Raw genomic sequence first — 17,055 nt, forward strand, 5'->3', positions numbered from 1 at the left:
CTTTTTTCAAAAGTAAAGGAACAGGAAATTTACATTCCCGTTCAAAAAATTTATATGAAAATAGTTTACGAATTTTACCACTTTATAAAGTACGGGAACAGGTCAATTGTGTACATTAAACAGCCGATCTTTATTGTGAATAGCATTAAACCCGTATATTCTTTATATCGAGGAATCGTTGAGGCAGTGGAGGAACTCGAAAATAAATCATAAAATCAAAATCACATCGATGTCATCGATGTAACACCTTCTTATTCCACCATGATCAGACCAAACGTCAAAATTTGCGAACAAATGTTGATGTTTGGTGTGGTAAATGGCCCGATTATTGTTATCGATGTAACACCTTGTTATTCCTCCATGGTTTTGCCTTTGACCAGCTGATTTTGAGGTTATTGTGAATTGTATACTTGTTTTGTTTATTTCGAAGAGTACAACCTGAAAAGATATTTCAAGCGGTGAAGACACTCCTAAAACCAATTACAAAACCAGGGAGGAGGGTTCCAGCCATGTCTGTACTTCTACTGGAACATATTTGCCTTACTTGTTTGCAGGAATCTTCTGCAATGCACAAGTTATTGGATACGAGAAAAGATCAACCGACAACGTCCATTCAAAATATGTTGCAACGCATAGTTCCCATATTAATTGCCAACAACTTGGATTCATCCATGCCCGTTGAGATTTGTGGAGACTGTTTGAATAAATTAACCACAGCTTTCGATTTCCAAAAAATGTGTTTATCCAGTTATGAGAAACTACAAAGCCTCAAATCGAAAGAAATAAGGATGTGTGATGCAGTATCAACAGGAATTGTAGAAGATTTAGAGATGGCATTATCACAAGTTGATTATAATGAAACCCAAGAAAACGATAGTGATCCCGTGGACATTATTGAGATAGGACCCATCAAATTAGAAACTGGAATAAATTGGTACAATGAAGAATCGCAGGAAAGTGTTGTGCAGCTTACAGAAGACAACAAAACAACAAAAACAGTTATTAACCCTAAAAAGCCAAGAAAAGTAAATCCTGGAACTTTAGAAGAAAGAACATGCCCTGAATGCAGCAGAGTATTCGCAATAAAAGAAAGCTTGAAATGGCACATTCGTGTACATAACAAAGAGAATAAACATGTATGTGATATATGCCAATATCGATTTAGTAGTGAACCAACATTAAAGTCACACATTGTAAGCAAACATCAATATGGGAAATTACTTACATGTACTATTTGCGGTTGTATTAACGGAACATTTCCCGCATTAGCTCTGCACATGAAAAGGAAACATCCGGAAGTACCACCATATAAATGTGAAATGTGTAATGAAGTTTTTCCCTCGGAAGGTCATCGTGAACATCATATGAGTGTTCATAAAGGATATCGGTGTTTTGACTGTGATACAGGTATTAAGCACATTACATGTACATGTGGAAAACTATCGGTTTTATAACTGTCACCAAAAAATGTAATGTACCTCGAAAAAGAAAACATTTGTTGAGATTTAAAAATCTCAGTAAGAAAGTTATCTTATGCTGATTCCAAGGCTGTATAACTTTTGTTGGGGAAATGTATACCTCCCGAGATATGGGACTCTTAAATTCCGAATATTCTCTTGTTGAAAGGCATCCTACTTAGAGAAAATTTTTAATTTAAAAGTAAACGTTGTTCCCGAGATTGGTTCCTGTCCATAGGAAAAAGTCTTAAATCCCAGGCCGAATGCCGCCTATTAAAAAACTTAAGATTTAAAAAAGAATTGCGAACTGTCGGTAAAGGAAATTTGTTCCAAACAAAGTCTTCCCCGCGTCCTTATAATATTGTATTATTATATTATGTGTTATTATCAATAATATTTAATTCTTTTCTGCGATTTCAGTTTTGACAACAAAAAAATCACTGGAAACGCATAGATCAACCACCCACAATGATGGGCCTTATCCATGTCCTAAATGTGGCAAAATATTCAAAAGCAAACACTTATTAAAGCAACATTTAAGGACCCACGAAGAACCGAAATTACAATGTCCCGAATGTCCATCCCGCTTTAAGGAGAAAGCTACTTTACAAACACACATGGTTATTCACACCAAGGTCGTTGCATATGTTTGTGACATTTGTGGGGCTTCATTTGGTTGGAAAGCCTCTCTAAGATCTCATCGAAAAAAGCATGATAAAAATTTTATAATGCCTCATAAGTGTTCCCTATGCGATAAAAGGTAAATTAATAAGATAATCATATATCAGTTGTATAATGACAAATTACTTCTTTCAGATTTCCTACCAAATATAAATTGCAATGTCACGAAAAGACTCATTCTGGTGAGAAGGAACATGTATGTTCCTATTGCGATAGAGCTTTTACATCGAAAGCGGAATTGAATACACATTTAAAACTGCATTTGGGCGAAAAGACATATTTCTGTGATGAATGTCCAGAGGCTTTTAAATATCATAGGGAATTACGGGATCATAAGAATCAACATTATAAAGAGAAACACGGTTTGGCTTCAAAGACAGAAGAGTCACCAGCAAGTGAATTATAATAAAATATGTTTAGTACAAAAATTACAATCAATGTGCATTTAGTAAGGTTACACAGAAAACAAATTCAGGGTCTGTAGGCCTATTCTGTAACTTTTATTGATTGAAAAGTTGTTAAAATTTATTTTGTTTTTGTAACAACTACAAAACAAACAAATGAAATTGTTGTAAAATAAACAATGAGTAAAGTTGTTAAAAAGTTACAGAATAGGTACCCAGCCCCCCTATTCAGTAACTTTTTAACAACTTTACTCATTGTTTATTTTACAACATTTTCATTTGTTTGTTTTGTGGTTGTTACAAAAACAAATGAAATCCACTGGGGCCTATTTTTGTTCTATGAAAATTCGAAATGAAAAATATTTTCTATATAATTTTTTTCATTTGACAGTTTTTTTCCTTTATATAATTTTTCATTTCACATTTTCATAGAAACAGAATTGAGCCCCAGGTCTTATATTGCCTTTATATCATTGCACAGTTACCCAGGTAGTGGCATCGTAAAATTTTGAATATGTTATGCCAACATTTTCTTAACAAAATTAATTTTTTATAAAAATTAATTTTTTTATAAACATGTGATTAAAAGTCAGCTGGTCAGACTTGCAAATTTTTGCGGGACAAATTTTCCCAGCAAAAATTTGCAAGTTCTCAGTCACAAAACTCTCCAAAAATCTCTCCAAACTCGCTCTCTTTTGCTGAATAATTTTGTTATCGAACAGCATTCAGCAAAAATTTGTACGAATTTGTACAAATTATTGGGTTATCGTACACACCTATTATTGTGACATAAAATACAAAGGAAATCAAATCACAATAATGAACAATCTATTATGTTTGTTGTCAAATGTTGTTAACAGTACTCTGAATGGCCGACCTTCTGTAGGCCTTGTTGTGTACATTAAACAGCTGATTTTTCAGGTTATTGTGAATTTTATATTAGTTCTGTTTATTTCAAAGAAGTCATCCTGAATAGATCGTTGAGACAGTGGAGAAATTCGAAAACCAATCACAAAATCAGGGAGGAGGATTCCATTAACCATGTCTGTACTTCTATTGGAACATATTTGTATTACTTGTTTGCAGGAATCTTCTGTAATGCACAAGTTAATGGATACAAGAGAAGACGAACCAACAACGTCCATTCAAAATATGCTGCAACGCATTGCTCCAATTTTAATTGCAAACAACTTGGATTCATCCATGCCCGTTGAGATTTGTGGAGAGTGTTTGAATAAATTAACCACAGCTTTCGATTTCCAAAAAATGTGTTTATCCAGTTATGAGAAACTTCAAGGTGTCAAATCGAAAGAAATTAAAATGTGTGATGTAGTGTCAACAGGAGATGTGGAAGATTTAGAGATGGCATTATCACAAGTTGATTATAATGAAACCCAAGAAAACGAGAGTGATCCCGTGGATATTAGTGAAATGTTAGCCGTCAAATTGGAAACTGAAATAAATTCGTACGATGAAGAATCACAAGAAAGTGGTGTACAGCTTAAGAATGACAACAGCATAACTAAAGGAGATGTAAAACCCAAGCAACCACGAAAAGTAAATCCTGGAACTTTAGAAGAAAGAACTTGTCCGCAATGCGGCAAAATATTCGTAAGAAAAGACAGTATGAAATGGCATAGTCGTGTGCATAACGAAGAGAATAAACATGTCTGTGATATATGCCAATATCGATTTAGTAGTCCACTAACATTAAAGTCACACATTGTAAGCAAACATCAATATGGCAAATTACTTACATGTACTATTTGCGGTTGTAGTAATGGAACATTTCCCGCATTAGCTCTGCACATGAAAAAGAAACATCCGGAAGTACCACCATATAAATGTGAAATGTGTAATGAAGTTTTTCCATCAGAAGGCCATCGCGAACATCACATGAAAGTTCATAGAGGTTTTTGTTGCGATGACTGTGATGCAGGTATGAAGAACATACATTGATTTTTGTGTAAACTATTCATGTTATATACATACATATGTCACCATGGGCAGTACCTCCAAATACATCCTATATACAGTGAGTCATTAAGTATTTTTTTTAATGGTTATAGACTTAAGGTAAGGTCACATTAGGCAAATATTTGCTCCAGCGACGGGCATTGTGTGCTTACTGAGATCAAGTGAGTGTTAGTCCCAATTTACATTAGGCGAGTTTACTTGCGGCAATTGTCAGTTTGATGGAGAGAGAAGTGAGGTATATGGTAACCCTTTGCCTCTTAACACCCTCTCTCACCCACAAACTGACAATTGCCGCAAGTAAACTCGCCTAATGTAAATTGGGACTTAATAATACATTGAATTTATGCTCCCTTGCTCTCAGTAAGCGCACACTGCCGGTCGCTGGAGCAAATATTTGCCTAATGTAACACTACCTTTAGTCACTGTATTAACAATAGGAATTAGACTGTGATAGGAATATTGGAGCAACTCAGTGAAAATTGGTTTATTTCGAAATAAAAATGTTACTAATATATTGATTTTTTCTGTGATTTCAGTTTTTGAAACAAAACAATCTCTGCATAGGCATAGATCGAACACCCACAACGATGGTCCTTTTCCATGTCCACAATGTGGCAAAATATTTACAAACAGAAGTGCATTAAAGCAACATTTAAGAACTCATTCCGAACCGAATTTCCCTTGTCCAGAATGTCCATCGCGTTTTAAGGAAAAATCTAAATTACAAAGACATATGGTTATTCATACCAAGGTTGCGGCATATGTTTGTGATATTTGTGGGGCTTCATTTACATGGCAGGACTCATTAACACTTCACCAAAGAAGGCATCAAAAAATAGACATGCATTTTAAGTGTACGGTATGTGATAAGAGGTAAATAAATATGAAATTCCTTGAGAAGTCGTACATAATATTTAAATTATTCTTTGCAGCTTTCGTACCAAATTTAAATTGCAACGTCACGAAAAGATACATTCTGGTGAGAAGGAAAATGTATGCTCCTATTGCGGTAGAGGTTTTACACAAAAAGGAGACTTGCTTAAGCATTTGAGATTGCATTTGGGTGAAAAGATATATTCCTGTGATGAATGTCCAGAGGCTTTTAAATATAAAAAAGAATTACGCGATCATAAGAATCAGCATTATAAAGAGAAACATGGTTTGACTGTAAAGAGAGAAGAGTCACAAAATGATTGAAAAAAGTACATATTTAAATATTCTGTGCAACAAAATACATCTATTTCAACACGCAACACGCAGTTATACGTTTGGCCTTAAAGTTTGTAAATAATTTAGGGGTCGATTATGCATTGCCACTAAACTTGAGTTGCGTTGTCAATTGTCAGCACAACTGAGATGAAATTTTGTATTATTGATGTCAACGCAACTGGGTTGTCGATAAGCGTGTTATCTATCAGTGTTTTTTCAAACTTGTTAACTATATATTAATACAAAAGGCACAATTCGCAAAAAACTATTTTAAAATGATAAGTTCAGTGGAATTGTTTTTTGATGATGAAGAAAATGTACAGGACATGACATCTAATAGAAGAAATATGAGGGACAAGTCGAATCCATTGAAATTCCCATCTGCACTGTAAGTTGAAGCTCATGTTGGAAAGATCTGTATAATCAGTGAATTTCAGTACTTTGAAATGTCAAAAATGTTTTCCGAAAATAAAGCGATTCACACAATTTTTTCAGCAAAATTTTGTAAGGCAGACATTAATAAAAGCATCATTACAAAAAAGCAACAAAAATTCACAATTGTTCGTTTAAATTTTTGTTTTTTTATTTTATGTTTTCACTTACAACAATTTTTTTTGCAATAACAAATCCCTGGTAATGCGAACTTTATTCTTTTATTTTCTTAAAGTAAGGTTGTAACGTGACCATTACATTTATTTCTTTCCCTTAATAATATTTTACTTTGTGGTTTACCCATCTCAATATATATATGCCCTACCTTAAGGTACATATTTCCATGAGTACCGCTACTAATGAATTTACCTTTGGCAAATACATACCCTGCCATCTAACACTCCTTGTAATGGAATTATTTTACCGCAGTGCATATAAATTATGATTATTTCTAAAGTGTGGGAAAGTAATTCTCATTCACTTCGCATTGCCCCCCGAATAAGTACTCCAGTAGGCCGACAGGGGGCCTATTCTGTAACTTTTTAACAACTTTACTCATTGTTTATTTTACAACAATTTCATTTGTTTATTTTGTAGTTGTTACAAAAACAAAAGAAATGTTAACAACTTTATCATCGATAAAAGTTACAGAATAGGCCTACGGAAGTAGTGAAGTGCTGGAGTTAACCGAAGATACACGAAGTTGACGTGTGGCAGTGTCCGCAGTCGCCTGGTACCCAACATAAACGAAGCTTCCTGCGATTCGTTCGCTTCCGCGATTCGTTCGCTTCCCTCTAAATACGATCGTCTTCTCGTTCCAGGCTGACTAAACTAAAGGGCCCCAACTAGAACCACCAACCCGACTACAACTATTGTGATAAAAATAAATTGAACAAACTTAGTTTAAGTTCGAAGATGAGCTACATCGGTCCACTCCTTCCGGTACCTCCCCCACAAAAGTTCGAAAATGTTCGGACAATTTGTGTGCATGATAACTCTTGAAGGGAGTAACCGAATTGGTCCATACTTTGTCCATCGTGAAATGTGTACCAGACTTAAATAAGATTTCAATATGGACTCAATTGGTCCACCTACTCGGGTACCTCCCACACAAAATTTCGGAAAAGTTCAGTTTAGGGCCATCTCTCAAATGGCTTTGATTTTTGTTTTAGCAACTTGTATTCACTGCCCCCCATACGACGGTACATGTTTCATCAGGGGCAAGTCCATACTTCCTTAGAAAATAGCCTGAAAGTTGCAAGAAAGCCCCTATGACACCGTGTGAGGTGGTTGGAGCGCAAGATAACTCCCGAACGAATCTGCCGATTCGATCCAAAATTTGGCCTTAGTAGTATTTTGACCAAACATAGTTTATGTTCGAAGATAAGCCATATCGGTTCTCTCCTTCAGGTACCTCCCCACAGAAGTTCAAAAATGTTCGGACAAATTGTTCGTACGGTAACTCTTGAAGGGAGTGGCTGAATTGGTCCATACTTTACACATCCTAATACATATACCAGATATAGATCAGTTTCAAATATAGACTATGTTTGTCCACTCCATCCGGTACCTCCCACACAAAATTTCGGTTAAGTTCACTTTAAGACCTGATATGGAATCACTTTGATTTTTGCATTCGCTGCCTCAATTACAAAGGTAAAATTTTTTTCGGGGGCAAGTGCATACTTTTTGAACAACCAGCCCGAAGGGTGTAAAAACCATCTATGTCACCATATGTAGTGGCTGGAGATCCTTTCTTTTTAGTATCTCCTACGCAACACTTTTGATCTTTAATCCTAATCAATATTTTTGTCGGTTCAAACGACCAAAATTTTTAAAACCCCCTAAATACATACGTTTTTTGGGAAAAAAATTTTCAATATACACAGGCTGAGGGTATATCTCTGTCAGCAAAGCCGACTGATACTTTTTACTTGTTTTCTGTTGTTTTTAGTTAGTAAGATAGTTTGTAAGGTAAAAATTTAAATTTAGTTTTTAAGGAATTTATCTGTAGACCAAGAGCTCTACAAAATATGGTGGATGCCGGGAGCAAGCATAAATATTACTTTTACCACAATTTCAATTTGTTAATTCGCCCAAATTAATAAAATTAAAATAATACATTATAGTTTTAAGTCCTCTTGTAAATGTTTTATACCCTAGACAGACGGCAGCGTTAATTTGCATTAACTGCCTTAATTCAAATTAATTCGTGCATTATGCTTGGTTTACATTTACGAAATCCACTCGATTTCAACTGTCAAATCCATACGTTAAACGTCAAATGAAATCCAGATGAGATTTCATTTGACGTTTGAGCTATGGAATTGACAGTTGAAATCGAGTGGATTTCGTAAATGTAAACTTAGCATTATCCACATTCTTAATGCACAAAATCAAAGGAAATTTAAACTGAATTTAGCAATTTCAATATGGCAATGCTGGTGAAAATCAATTGTCTTTTGTCAAATTTCCATGTTTAAGAAAATAAAAAGGGGAAGCAAATCAGCAATTTTCGCGTTTCTTCAAATAAGTAGTGGTCATTCGCGAGTAGAATAGCAGCTAATCGTTTTTCACGCCTTCTAACAAATCTCTTTTTCAAATTTTTATTTTCACAAAAATTTCATTACCCCCCATACCAATTCTATCGAAAATTATATCTTCCTCAAATGTTTTTTAAAGTTTTGCAATATTTTTATAATATTAAAAAGACTCAAAAATATCGCGAATAAATTAAATTTATTTTTGCTTCATCGTGGTGAAAAGATCAAAGGTAGAAAGTGTATTTGTTTCGCATATTTTGGCGAACTTTTGTAAAGCTTTATGAAATGGTCTGCTGGGTACAAACAAACAACACAAACAGCTGTTTCATAAATACAGATACTATCGTCTGTCAGGGTGAAAAATTAATTCAAATTAGGACATTTTTATTGCAAATTAACTCTGCCGTCTGTCTAGGGTATTAAATTGTATGCATTGCATTGTATGTTTTTTATGAGTCTCAATAAACTTTAACTTTTAACGTTATCTTTAAAAAATAACTGACGTATTTACATTTGTACATATCATGGTACAATTAAGAAGGTAGATGCCTCAGCCCAGCTGATCGAATCTAAAACGTCAAAAAACTAGGAATTCGCCATGAAAAATCAAAACAAAAAACCATATGATTCGGTAAGTAAGAGATAGCAAGTGTTCACTTTATAGACAAACACAAGCGATAAAAAGAGACAACAAGAGATCATTTGGCGAAAATTTTGACATTTTACATTACAAAAAAGTTACTTTGTTGTAGCAATTCGCCGTTGTTTCTACCTTTTTAATTGTACCATGGTACATATGTATATGTACTACAATTATTTGTCAGAATACGTTTGACAACGAACGTACTTCAAATTCCAAATATGAAAAAAAATTGTATCAGCTGTTAGCACGGGGTTACCTTTTATCATTCTGAAATCATGGCAGAAATACCAGGTAGTGGCATCACACCAGCTGATCGAATATGAAAAGTTAAATCCCTTTATAAAAAATATTTTTGTTGTAATTTCCCCAACAACATAAAGAAAGTTTTGACATAACATATTCAAAATTTTACGATGCCACTACCTGGTTAATTGTGCCATGCATGAAATCAATATAATACACAACCTAGAAAAATACATAAAAAATAAACAATAAAAAATAATTTTAAAAAATTAAGTTTCAGTGTTTTATTTAGAAATGCACTTAAAACTAAAAAAATAATTTGTCGCTTAGCCTCAATATATACATTCTTTCTCATGATAGAATCTCTCAAAAAAAAAAATGAGAAAGAATGTACATATTGAGGCTAAGCGACTAATTATTTTTTTAGTTTTAAGTGCATTTCTAAATAAAACACTGAAACTTATTTTTTTAAAATTATTTTTTATTTTTAACTTTTTAGTAAATATATTTTTTGACCACTGAGATCCCCAAATGCCGATTTACAGTCCATTTGAGCAGAAAATGTAGATTAAAATGCTTGAAATAGGGTGGTACAGTTATATGGATGCTATATTAAACCTTGACCTACGTCCACAATTTTTAGTGGGGAAGTTCCTGGACTATTGAGAACTCCAAATGCCAAGTTACAGCAAATTCGGGCTAAAAATGAAGACAAAATCCTCAAAATACCAGAAGTCGGGTGGTACCGTTATATGGAGGATATAGGAAAAAATTGACCCATATTGGTTTTGGTTTCATATTCATGTATGTCATCTAAATCTGAAAAATGTGCAAAGTGTTAGTTCGATTGGTCAACTGCAATCGTGCTAAATATCAGTTACCAGATTTTAAAAAAGGGGGTCAAGTTAGACACCGTAAAAACACTGTAAGAATTAGGGATACGTAAAATCGATTTCGGTTAATCGATTAATCGATTATTAGCCGCAAAATTTCTAAAAGTCGTAGTCGAATATTGACTGTGCGAAAACCGCATAATCGATTTTTCTTAATCGACTTTCGAAAGACGGAGTCAACTATTATTCGTACTCGACCATTAGTCGTAGTCTATTATTATTCGTAGTCGACTATTAATCGTGGACGACTATTAATCGTAGTTGATTATTGAGTGTGCTAAAACCGCGTAGTTGGCGGTACTTTTTTATACATATACACATCATGAATCGCATCAACGAAAATGGTCGATTATATTCGATTATAATCGGTTTTCGGCGGTTAACGGATAATCGAAAGTCGACTTTTAGTACACTCTCAAATAATCGACTAACCGAAAATCGAGTTTTAAGTTTTTCACGAAAACCGTATAATCGAAAAACCGATTATTGCATTCCACTGCGTATCCCTAGTAAGAATGGACCAATATTAGTTTTGATTTCATATTCGTGTATTGCCATCCAAATCTGAAAAGTGTGCAAAGTTTTAGTACGATTGGTCACCTGCAACTGCGTGAAAAACGAGTTACCAGATTTGAAAAACAAAATACCGGAAATCGGGTGGTACCGTTATATGGGGGCTATAGGAAACAATGGACCCGTATTTGTTTTGGTTTCATATTCATGTGTTGTCGTCTAAATCTGAAAAGTGTGCAAAGTTTTAGTTCGATTGGTCAACTGCAACCGTGTTAAAAATCAGTTACCAGATTTGAAAAGCAAATTAGATAAAACACTGTAAAACAGTGTAAAAATGGACCAATATTGGTTTTGATTTCATATTCGTGTATTGTCATCCAAATCTGAGAAGTGTGCAAAGTTTTAGTTCGATTTGTCAACTGCAACCGTGTTAAAAATGAGTTAAACACACACCAAGGCAAGTTAAATAAAACACTGTAATAAAAATAAAACCTGGTATACAAATTAACTATGAATTGTATTTTTATTAATCCAAACAATTAAAAAGATGTACTGAAAATTTATTTCTGATTGATGAAAATTCGGATCCAAAGCATGGGTGCAAAATCCCATGACAAAGGACTGATGCAAGATCCCGTGGCAATGAACTGGTGCAAGATGTCATGACAATGAACTGGTGCAAGATGCCGTGGCAATGAACTGGTGCAAGATGTCATGACAATGAACTGGTCCAACATGCCATGACAATGAACTGGTGCAAAATGCAATGACAATGAATTCGTAAAAGCGTGTGTCACTCCCTTGCAAATTTCATCGATGCCATGTCACTTGCACCCATGATTCAACACATGATTTTTCATCGAACATTTTGTTGGGTATTGGATCGATGGAATCGGTTCAAATGCTGATGAAAAGATCGGATATTTCACGACTTTCTTTGCATGGGTTCAAATGCTGATGAAAAGATTGGATATTTCACGACTTCCTTTGCATTGGTTCAAATGCTAATGAAAAGATCGGATCTTTCACGACTTCGTTTGAACCAATGCCATGAAATCACGTCATCCTTCAAACTTTGCTAGGTATTTACGAATTCTTCTGTTTCGTAGTGTGAATTTATTTAAGACGTTCAGGTGAGTAAGTCTTGGTTTAAAAGTTAAGACAAATATATGCTCTGTTCCAGAACCTGCGAGAAGCTACTAATTTTTACTACGGTAACATTTTTTCCTTTATGTTATCGGAAAAAATAGTAAAAATTAGTAGATTTTTGCAGTACTGGAACAGACCAATAGTTATCTTTGTACTGAACTTTTATTTTATTACTAGCATAGTGTAAACCTGCGTAGTCTATATACATTTTATCTGTCTAACATTTATACCTCTAGATTTTCGAACCGAATTGACGATAAATCGACGATTTGGGCTAACCGTCATGCAATGGTATATCCAAATATAAAATTCCTTTAATTATACCATCTGAATAAGATGAAGTGTATAATTAACTTTATAACTCAATTTATATCATATATCAATATTCGTCGGAAAACCTATAAAACATACATTCGAGATCAACTTAAAAAATAAGTCGATATCGGCCTACCGAAATGACAATAATTTGCTATTTTGTCTTTTTGGAGTCATAAAACATTTTTGCAAAGAATTATCGGCATAGGTTTACGTTCTGATACATAGCGGCTTTGATGTCTCACTTTCTAAATTTGTTAATCTAATCAGTAAGAAAGTTTTCAAAAATTGGGCGCAATCGCAGTATTCTCCTTCCAAAAGTCCATTAATGACAGAGCCTCAATTGCTATTGTATTGAATACTAATACGTCTAATAATCTCTGAGATTTCCCAATTTGTTAAAACTCGTTGTGGGGAAGGTCCCCCACACCCTCCATTTTCGGTATTCTTTCACCTTATGAACCAACACACAAAATTTCATCAAAGTCGGTCCAGCCGATTCGGAAGTTTAATTTAGAAAATCATGTCAGTCTTAAAGAACTTTATATACAATTAGAAAGATTACAGATACACCGCATTGTTGGCCCGTCGATTAAGTGACCAATGCACATTTCTAGACGTTGTAGTCATTAACCCAACTTTTTTGGAATTTCGGTCAAGCGACAATTTAACATTATCGAGGTTGTAATGTATTCCAAAATGTTTGGTTGATCGCACTTTCCTACTTATTGAAGCCAGTGTTTATAGCGTTTTTGTGGTCACGCTTACTAAAATTAAGGATATTATCTATATAAATTTTTGAAGAATTGGGCTGACCGCGTTTTCCACATCCGAGATCACCATTCAGGATCAATACATTTATTATCATAGTATTGCAAGCAATTTTTAAGCAATACGTTCAAAAATATCTTTGATTTCACGGTTTCTTAAACAATTTTGTGGGGGAGATACCCTGGTCACTCCACTGATCAGAATAAAACAAAGCTAAAAACCTATTCTCAGACCTAAAAACACCACATACAAAAGTTCATCGAATTCGGTCCAGCCGTTTCGGAGGAGTTTAACTTCGAAGATCATGGCAGTTTCGAAGAATTTTATATATGTACATAATATATAGACATTAAATTACAAATTTAGTATTTATGTAAATTATTCAAACACTTTGTGACTCTTCTGTCTTTGAAGTCAAACCGTGTTTCTCTTTATAATGCTGATTCTTATGATCACGTAATTCCGTTTTATATTTAAAAGCATCTGGACATTCATCACAGAAATATATCTTTTCGCCCAAATGCAATCTCAAATGTTTATTCAGGTCTCCTTTTTGTGTAAAGCCTCTACCGCAATAGGAACATATATGTTCCTTCTCACTAGTATGTGTCTTTTGGTGACGTTGCAAATTATATTTGGTTCTGAAACTGCAATAAATAATTTCAGTATTAGGTCTACGGTTAAAGGAATCTCTTATTAATTTACCTCATATCACATACGGAACACTTAAAGGGCATATCTTTAATTTGGGTATGCCTTTTCCGGTGACCACTTAAAGAATCTTTCAATGTAAATGAATCTCCACAAATGTCACAAATGTATGCAGCAACCTTGGTATGAACAACCATGTGTTTTCGTAATTTAGAATTTTCCTTAAAACGTGATGGACATTCGGGACATTGGATTTTTGGCTCGCCGTGAAGTTTTATATGTTGTTTTAATAAGCTTTTGGTTTTAAACACTTTGCCACATTGAGGACATGGATAAGGACCATCGTTGTGGGTGTTCGATCTATGGCTATGCAGAGATTTTTTTGTTTCAAAAACTGAAATCACAGAAAAATTCAATATATTAAAACAATTTTCATTTCAAAATAAACCAATTTTCGCTGAGTTGCTCCAATATTCCTATCACAGTCTAATTCCTATTTTTAATACAGTGACTAAGTTTATAACCATTAAAATACTTAATGGCTCAGTGTATATAGGATGTATTTGGAGGTAGGTGACATATCGCACCTGTTCAAAAAAAGGGAAGCAACTCAAAATGTCTTACTTTTCAGTAGAGACAAAAACCTATTCATACATTACTAGTAACTCTGAGGACATGAAGAGTGGAATAACTGTATTTTTGATGAAAATGTAGAGAAACAATGGGAGATTTTTATAGTGGATGGAGTTTATCATTATCTGCCGTTTTTTATTAAAATGTGAAAATTTCAAAATTTTGATTTACTACCCTTTTGTTGAAAAGGTGCGATTGTATATACCTATCATGAATAGTTTCCACAAAAATCAATGTATGTATATATGTTCTTCATACCTGCATCACAGTCATCGCAACAAAAACCTCTATGAACTTTCATGTGATGTTCGCGGTGGCCTTCTGATGGAAAAACTTCATTACACATTTCACATTTATATGGTGGTACATCCGGATGTTTATTTTTCATGTGCAGAGCTAATGCGGGAAATGTTCCATTACTACAACCGCAAATAGTACATGTAAGTAATTTGGCATATTGATGTTTGCTTACAATGTGTGACTTTAATGTTAGTGGACTACTAAATCGATATTGGCATATATCACAGACATGTTTATTCTCTACGTCGTGGACACGACTGTGCCATTTCAAGCTGTCTTTCCTTGCAAATACTCTACTGCATTCGGGGCAAGTTCTTTCTTCTAAAGTTCCAGGATTTACTTTTCGTGGTTGTTAAGGTTTTACACCTTCTTTAGTTATGCTGTTGTTATTCTTAAGCTGTACACCACTTTCTTGTGATTCTTCATCGTACGAATTTATTTCAGTTTCCAATTTGACGGCTAAAATTTCACTAATATCCACGGGATCACTCTCGCTTTCTTGGGTTTCGTTATAATCAACTTGTGATAATGCCATCTCTAAATCTTCCACAACTCCTGTTGACACTGCATCACACATCCTTATTTCTTTCGATTTGATGCTTTGTAGTTTCTCATAACTGGATAAACACATTTTTTGGAAATCGAAAGCTGTGGTTAATTTATTCAAACAGTCTCCACAAATCTCAACGGGCATGGATGAATCCAAGTTGTTGGCAATTAATATGGGAACGATGCGTTGCAACATATTTTGAATGGACGTTGTTGGTTGATCTTTTCTCGTATCCAATAACTTGTGCATTGCAGAAGATTCCTGCAGACAAGTAAGGCAAATATGTTCCAGTAGAAGTACAGACATGGCTGGAACCCTTCTCCCTGGTTTTGTGATTGGTTTTAGGAGTGAGTTTCTTCTTCGATTGAAATATCTTTTCAGGATGTACTCTTCGAAATAAACAAAACAAGTATACTATTCACAATAACCTCAAAATCAGCTGGTTAAAAACGAAACCATGGCGGAATAACAAGATGTTACTTCGATGACAATAATCGGGCCATTTACCACACCGGAAGACCACTTCTCTACTCTCTATGAGAAAACCCGACCTAAAACTAATGATTGGAGTTATCACGGGACACTTCAGGATAAGACGAAGAATAAACAGAGACGATTGAGCACTTATTATGCCGTTGTCCAATGCTCAGGACCAGGAGAATTCAAACAATGGGTGAACATACGTTATCATCTCTGATAACATTCTGCCAAGCTGAGCCGACAACACTGTCCTTCTCGCCAAGGGTCTGAAGTGGCTTCAACATGAACAAACTACAGCATCTTAATACGGTAAACCTCCTTACGCGCTCTATCTCTCTCTCTCTTTACAAATAATTTCTCAATCTGTAGCACTTACTTAATCATTCTCAACTATCTTCTAATTTACTTAATTATTCCTTTTTCTTACTTCTAAACTCGATACCTCCTATGCTATTATTTCTTATCTTTTCTCCTACCCTTACTATAGGATGAACATAACCATAAGGTCTCCGAGTGGAGTGGCTGTCCTTTAACCTAACCTAACCACACCGAACATCAACATTTGTTCGCAAATATTGACGTTTGGTCTGATAAAAATGGGCAAAACCATGGTGGAATAAGAAGGTGTTACGTTGATAACAATAATCGGACCATTTATTCGCACAAATATTGACGTTTGGTGTGGTAAATTGTTATCGATGGAACATCTGGTTATTCCGCCATGGTTTTAGCACACCCAATAGTCAACTGCGACTAATAGTCGACTTCGTTTAATAGTAGACATTAGAGTTGTGTAGTTCCGGAACGAACTAGTTCCAAGGAACTATTCCGAATGAAGAACTATTGGAACTATATCCAGCTCTTTCTTTTATATAGTTCCTTTAGTTCACATAGTTCCTTTTGTGCACCCCTCATTCCTTTAATGTATCACCTCACCTACGTCGATCTTTTTTCGTTGCGTTAATTTTTCTTATTTTACATTGGCAAATAAACATAAATGACATACACCTAACATATTATGTCAATTCCAACAAACAATGAAAACAAAAGGTACGATATATTTCGCTCTCGGAACTATTTTTAAACGAAGGACACAGAAAGAACGGTGAAAGAGAAAGATTCATGGAACTATATCGCTCTCGGAACTATTTGGAACGAAGGAAACAGAAAGAACGATGAAAGAGAAAGATTCATTGAACTATATCGCTCTC

At 34.6% G+C, this 17,055-nt stretch overlaps 3 protein-coding genes across 4 annotated transcripts; 2 read left to right on the forward strand and 1 right to left on the reverse strand.

Annotated features, from left to right (window-relative positions):
- The first annotated feature begins 388 nt into the window (after window positions 1-388).
- LOC141398822 (uncharacterized) lies at window positions 389-2,566 on the forward strand. Its single transcript, XM_073976524.1, has 3 exons — window positions 389-1,407; window positions 1,878-2,217; window positions 2,274-2,566. The coding sequence occupies exons 1-3, from the start codon at window positions 510-512 to the stop codon at window positions 2,542-2,544; spliced, it is 1,509 nt and encodes a 502-aa protein (XP_073832625.1). The 5' UTR covers window positions 389-509; the 3' UTR covers window positions 2,545-2,566.
- A 48-nt stretch (window positions 2,567-2,614) lies between these two features.
- LOC141398823 (zinc finger Y-chromosomal protein 1-like) lies at window positions 2,615-6,299 on the forward strand. Of its 2 annotated transcripts, none has more exons than XM_073976525.1 (3): window positions 2,615-4,481; window positions 5,056-5,392; window positions 5,452-6,299. In XM_073976525.1, exons 1-3 carry the CDS (start codon window positions 3,584-3,586, stop codon window positions 5,714-5,716), a joined length of 1,500 nt encoding a protein of 499 aa, XP_073832626.1. In that variant the 5' UTR covers window positions 2,615-3,583; the 3' UTR covers window positions 5,717-6,299. The 2 variants fall into 2 exon arrangements, with proteins under 2 accessions (XP_073832626.1, XP_073832627.1); XM_073976526.1 differs by having other exon boundaries at window positions 5,056-5,378.
- A 5,194-nt stretch (window positions 6,300-11,493) lies between these two features.
- Window positions 11,494-15,161, reverse strand: LOC141398831 (zinc finger protein 711-like). The gene is made up of 3 exons (XM_073976536.1): window positions 14,773-15,161; window positions 13,936-14,275; window positions 11,494-13,877 (listed from the first exon to the last, which is right to left on the reverse strand). The coding sequence occupies exons 1-3, from the start codon at window positions 14,900-14,902 to the stop codon at window positions 13,613-13,615; spliced, it is 735 nt and encodes a 244-aa protein (XP_073832637.1). The 5' UTR covers window positions 14,903-15,161; the 3' UTR covers window positions 11,494-13,612.
- Window positions 15,162-17,055: the final 1,894 nt, after the last annotated feature.

Source organism: Musca autumnalis, unplaced genomic scaffold, assembly GCF_047663935.1.
Source record: "Musca autumnalis isolate F117 unplaced genomic scaffold, ASM4766393v1 scaffold_3, whole genome shotgun sequence".
Lineage (NCBI taxonomy): Eukaryota > Metazoa > Arthropoda > Insecta > Diptera > Muscidae > Musca > Musca autumnalis.

Bases quoted from the DNA above. Each gene is read 5' to 3' on its own strand.
- LOC141398822 (XM_073976524.1), top strand. From the start codon at position 510: ATGTCTGTACTTCTACTGGAACATATTTGCCTTACTTGTTTGCAGGAA. The intron at 1,408-1,877 runs GTATTAAGCACA...CTGCGATTTCAG, and splicing joins GTGTTTTGACTGTGATACAG to TTTTGACAACAAAAAAATCA. The intron at 2,218-2,273 runs GTAAATTAATAA...TACTTCTTTCAG, and splicing joins TGTTCCCTATGCGATAAAAG to ATTTCCTACCAAATATAAAT.
- LOC141398823 (XM_073976525.1), top strand. From the start codon at position 3,584: ATGTCTGTACTTCTATTGGAACATATTTGTATTACTTGTTTGCAGGAA. The intron at 4,482-5,055 runs GTATGAAGAACA...CTGTGATTTCAG, and splicing joins TTGCGATGACTGTGATGCAG to TTTTTGAAACAAAACAATCT. The intron at 5,393-5,451 runs GTAAATAAATAT...TATTCTTTGCAG, and splicing joins TGTACGGTATGTGATAAGAG to CTTTCGTACCAAATTTAAAT.
- LOC141398831 (XM_073976536.1), bottom strand. From the start codon at position 14,902: ATGAAAAATAAACATCCGGATGTACCACCATATAAATGTGAAATGTGT. The intron at 14,276-14,772 runs GTATGAAGAACA...CTGTGATTTCAG, and splicing joins TTGCGATGACTGTGATGCAG to TTTTTGAAACAAAAAAATCT. The intron at 13,878-13,935 runs GTAAATTAATAA...TATTTATTGCAG, and splicing joins TGTTCCGTATGTGATATGAG to TTTCAGAACCAAATATAATT.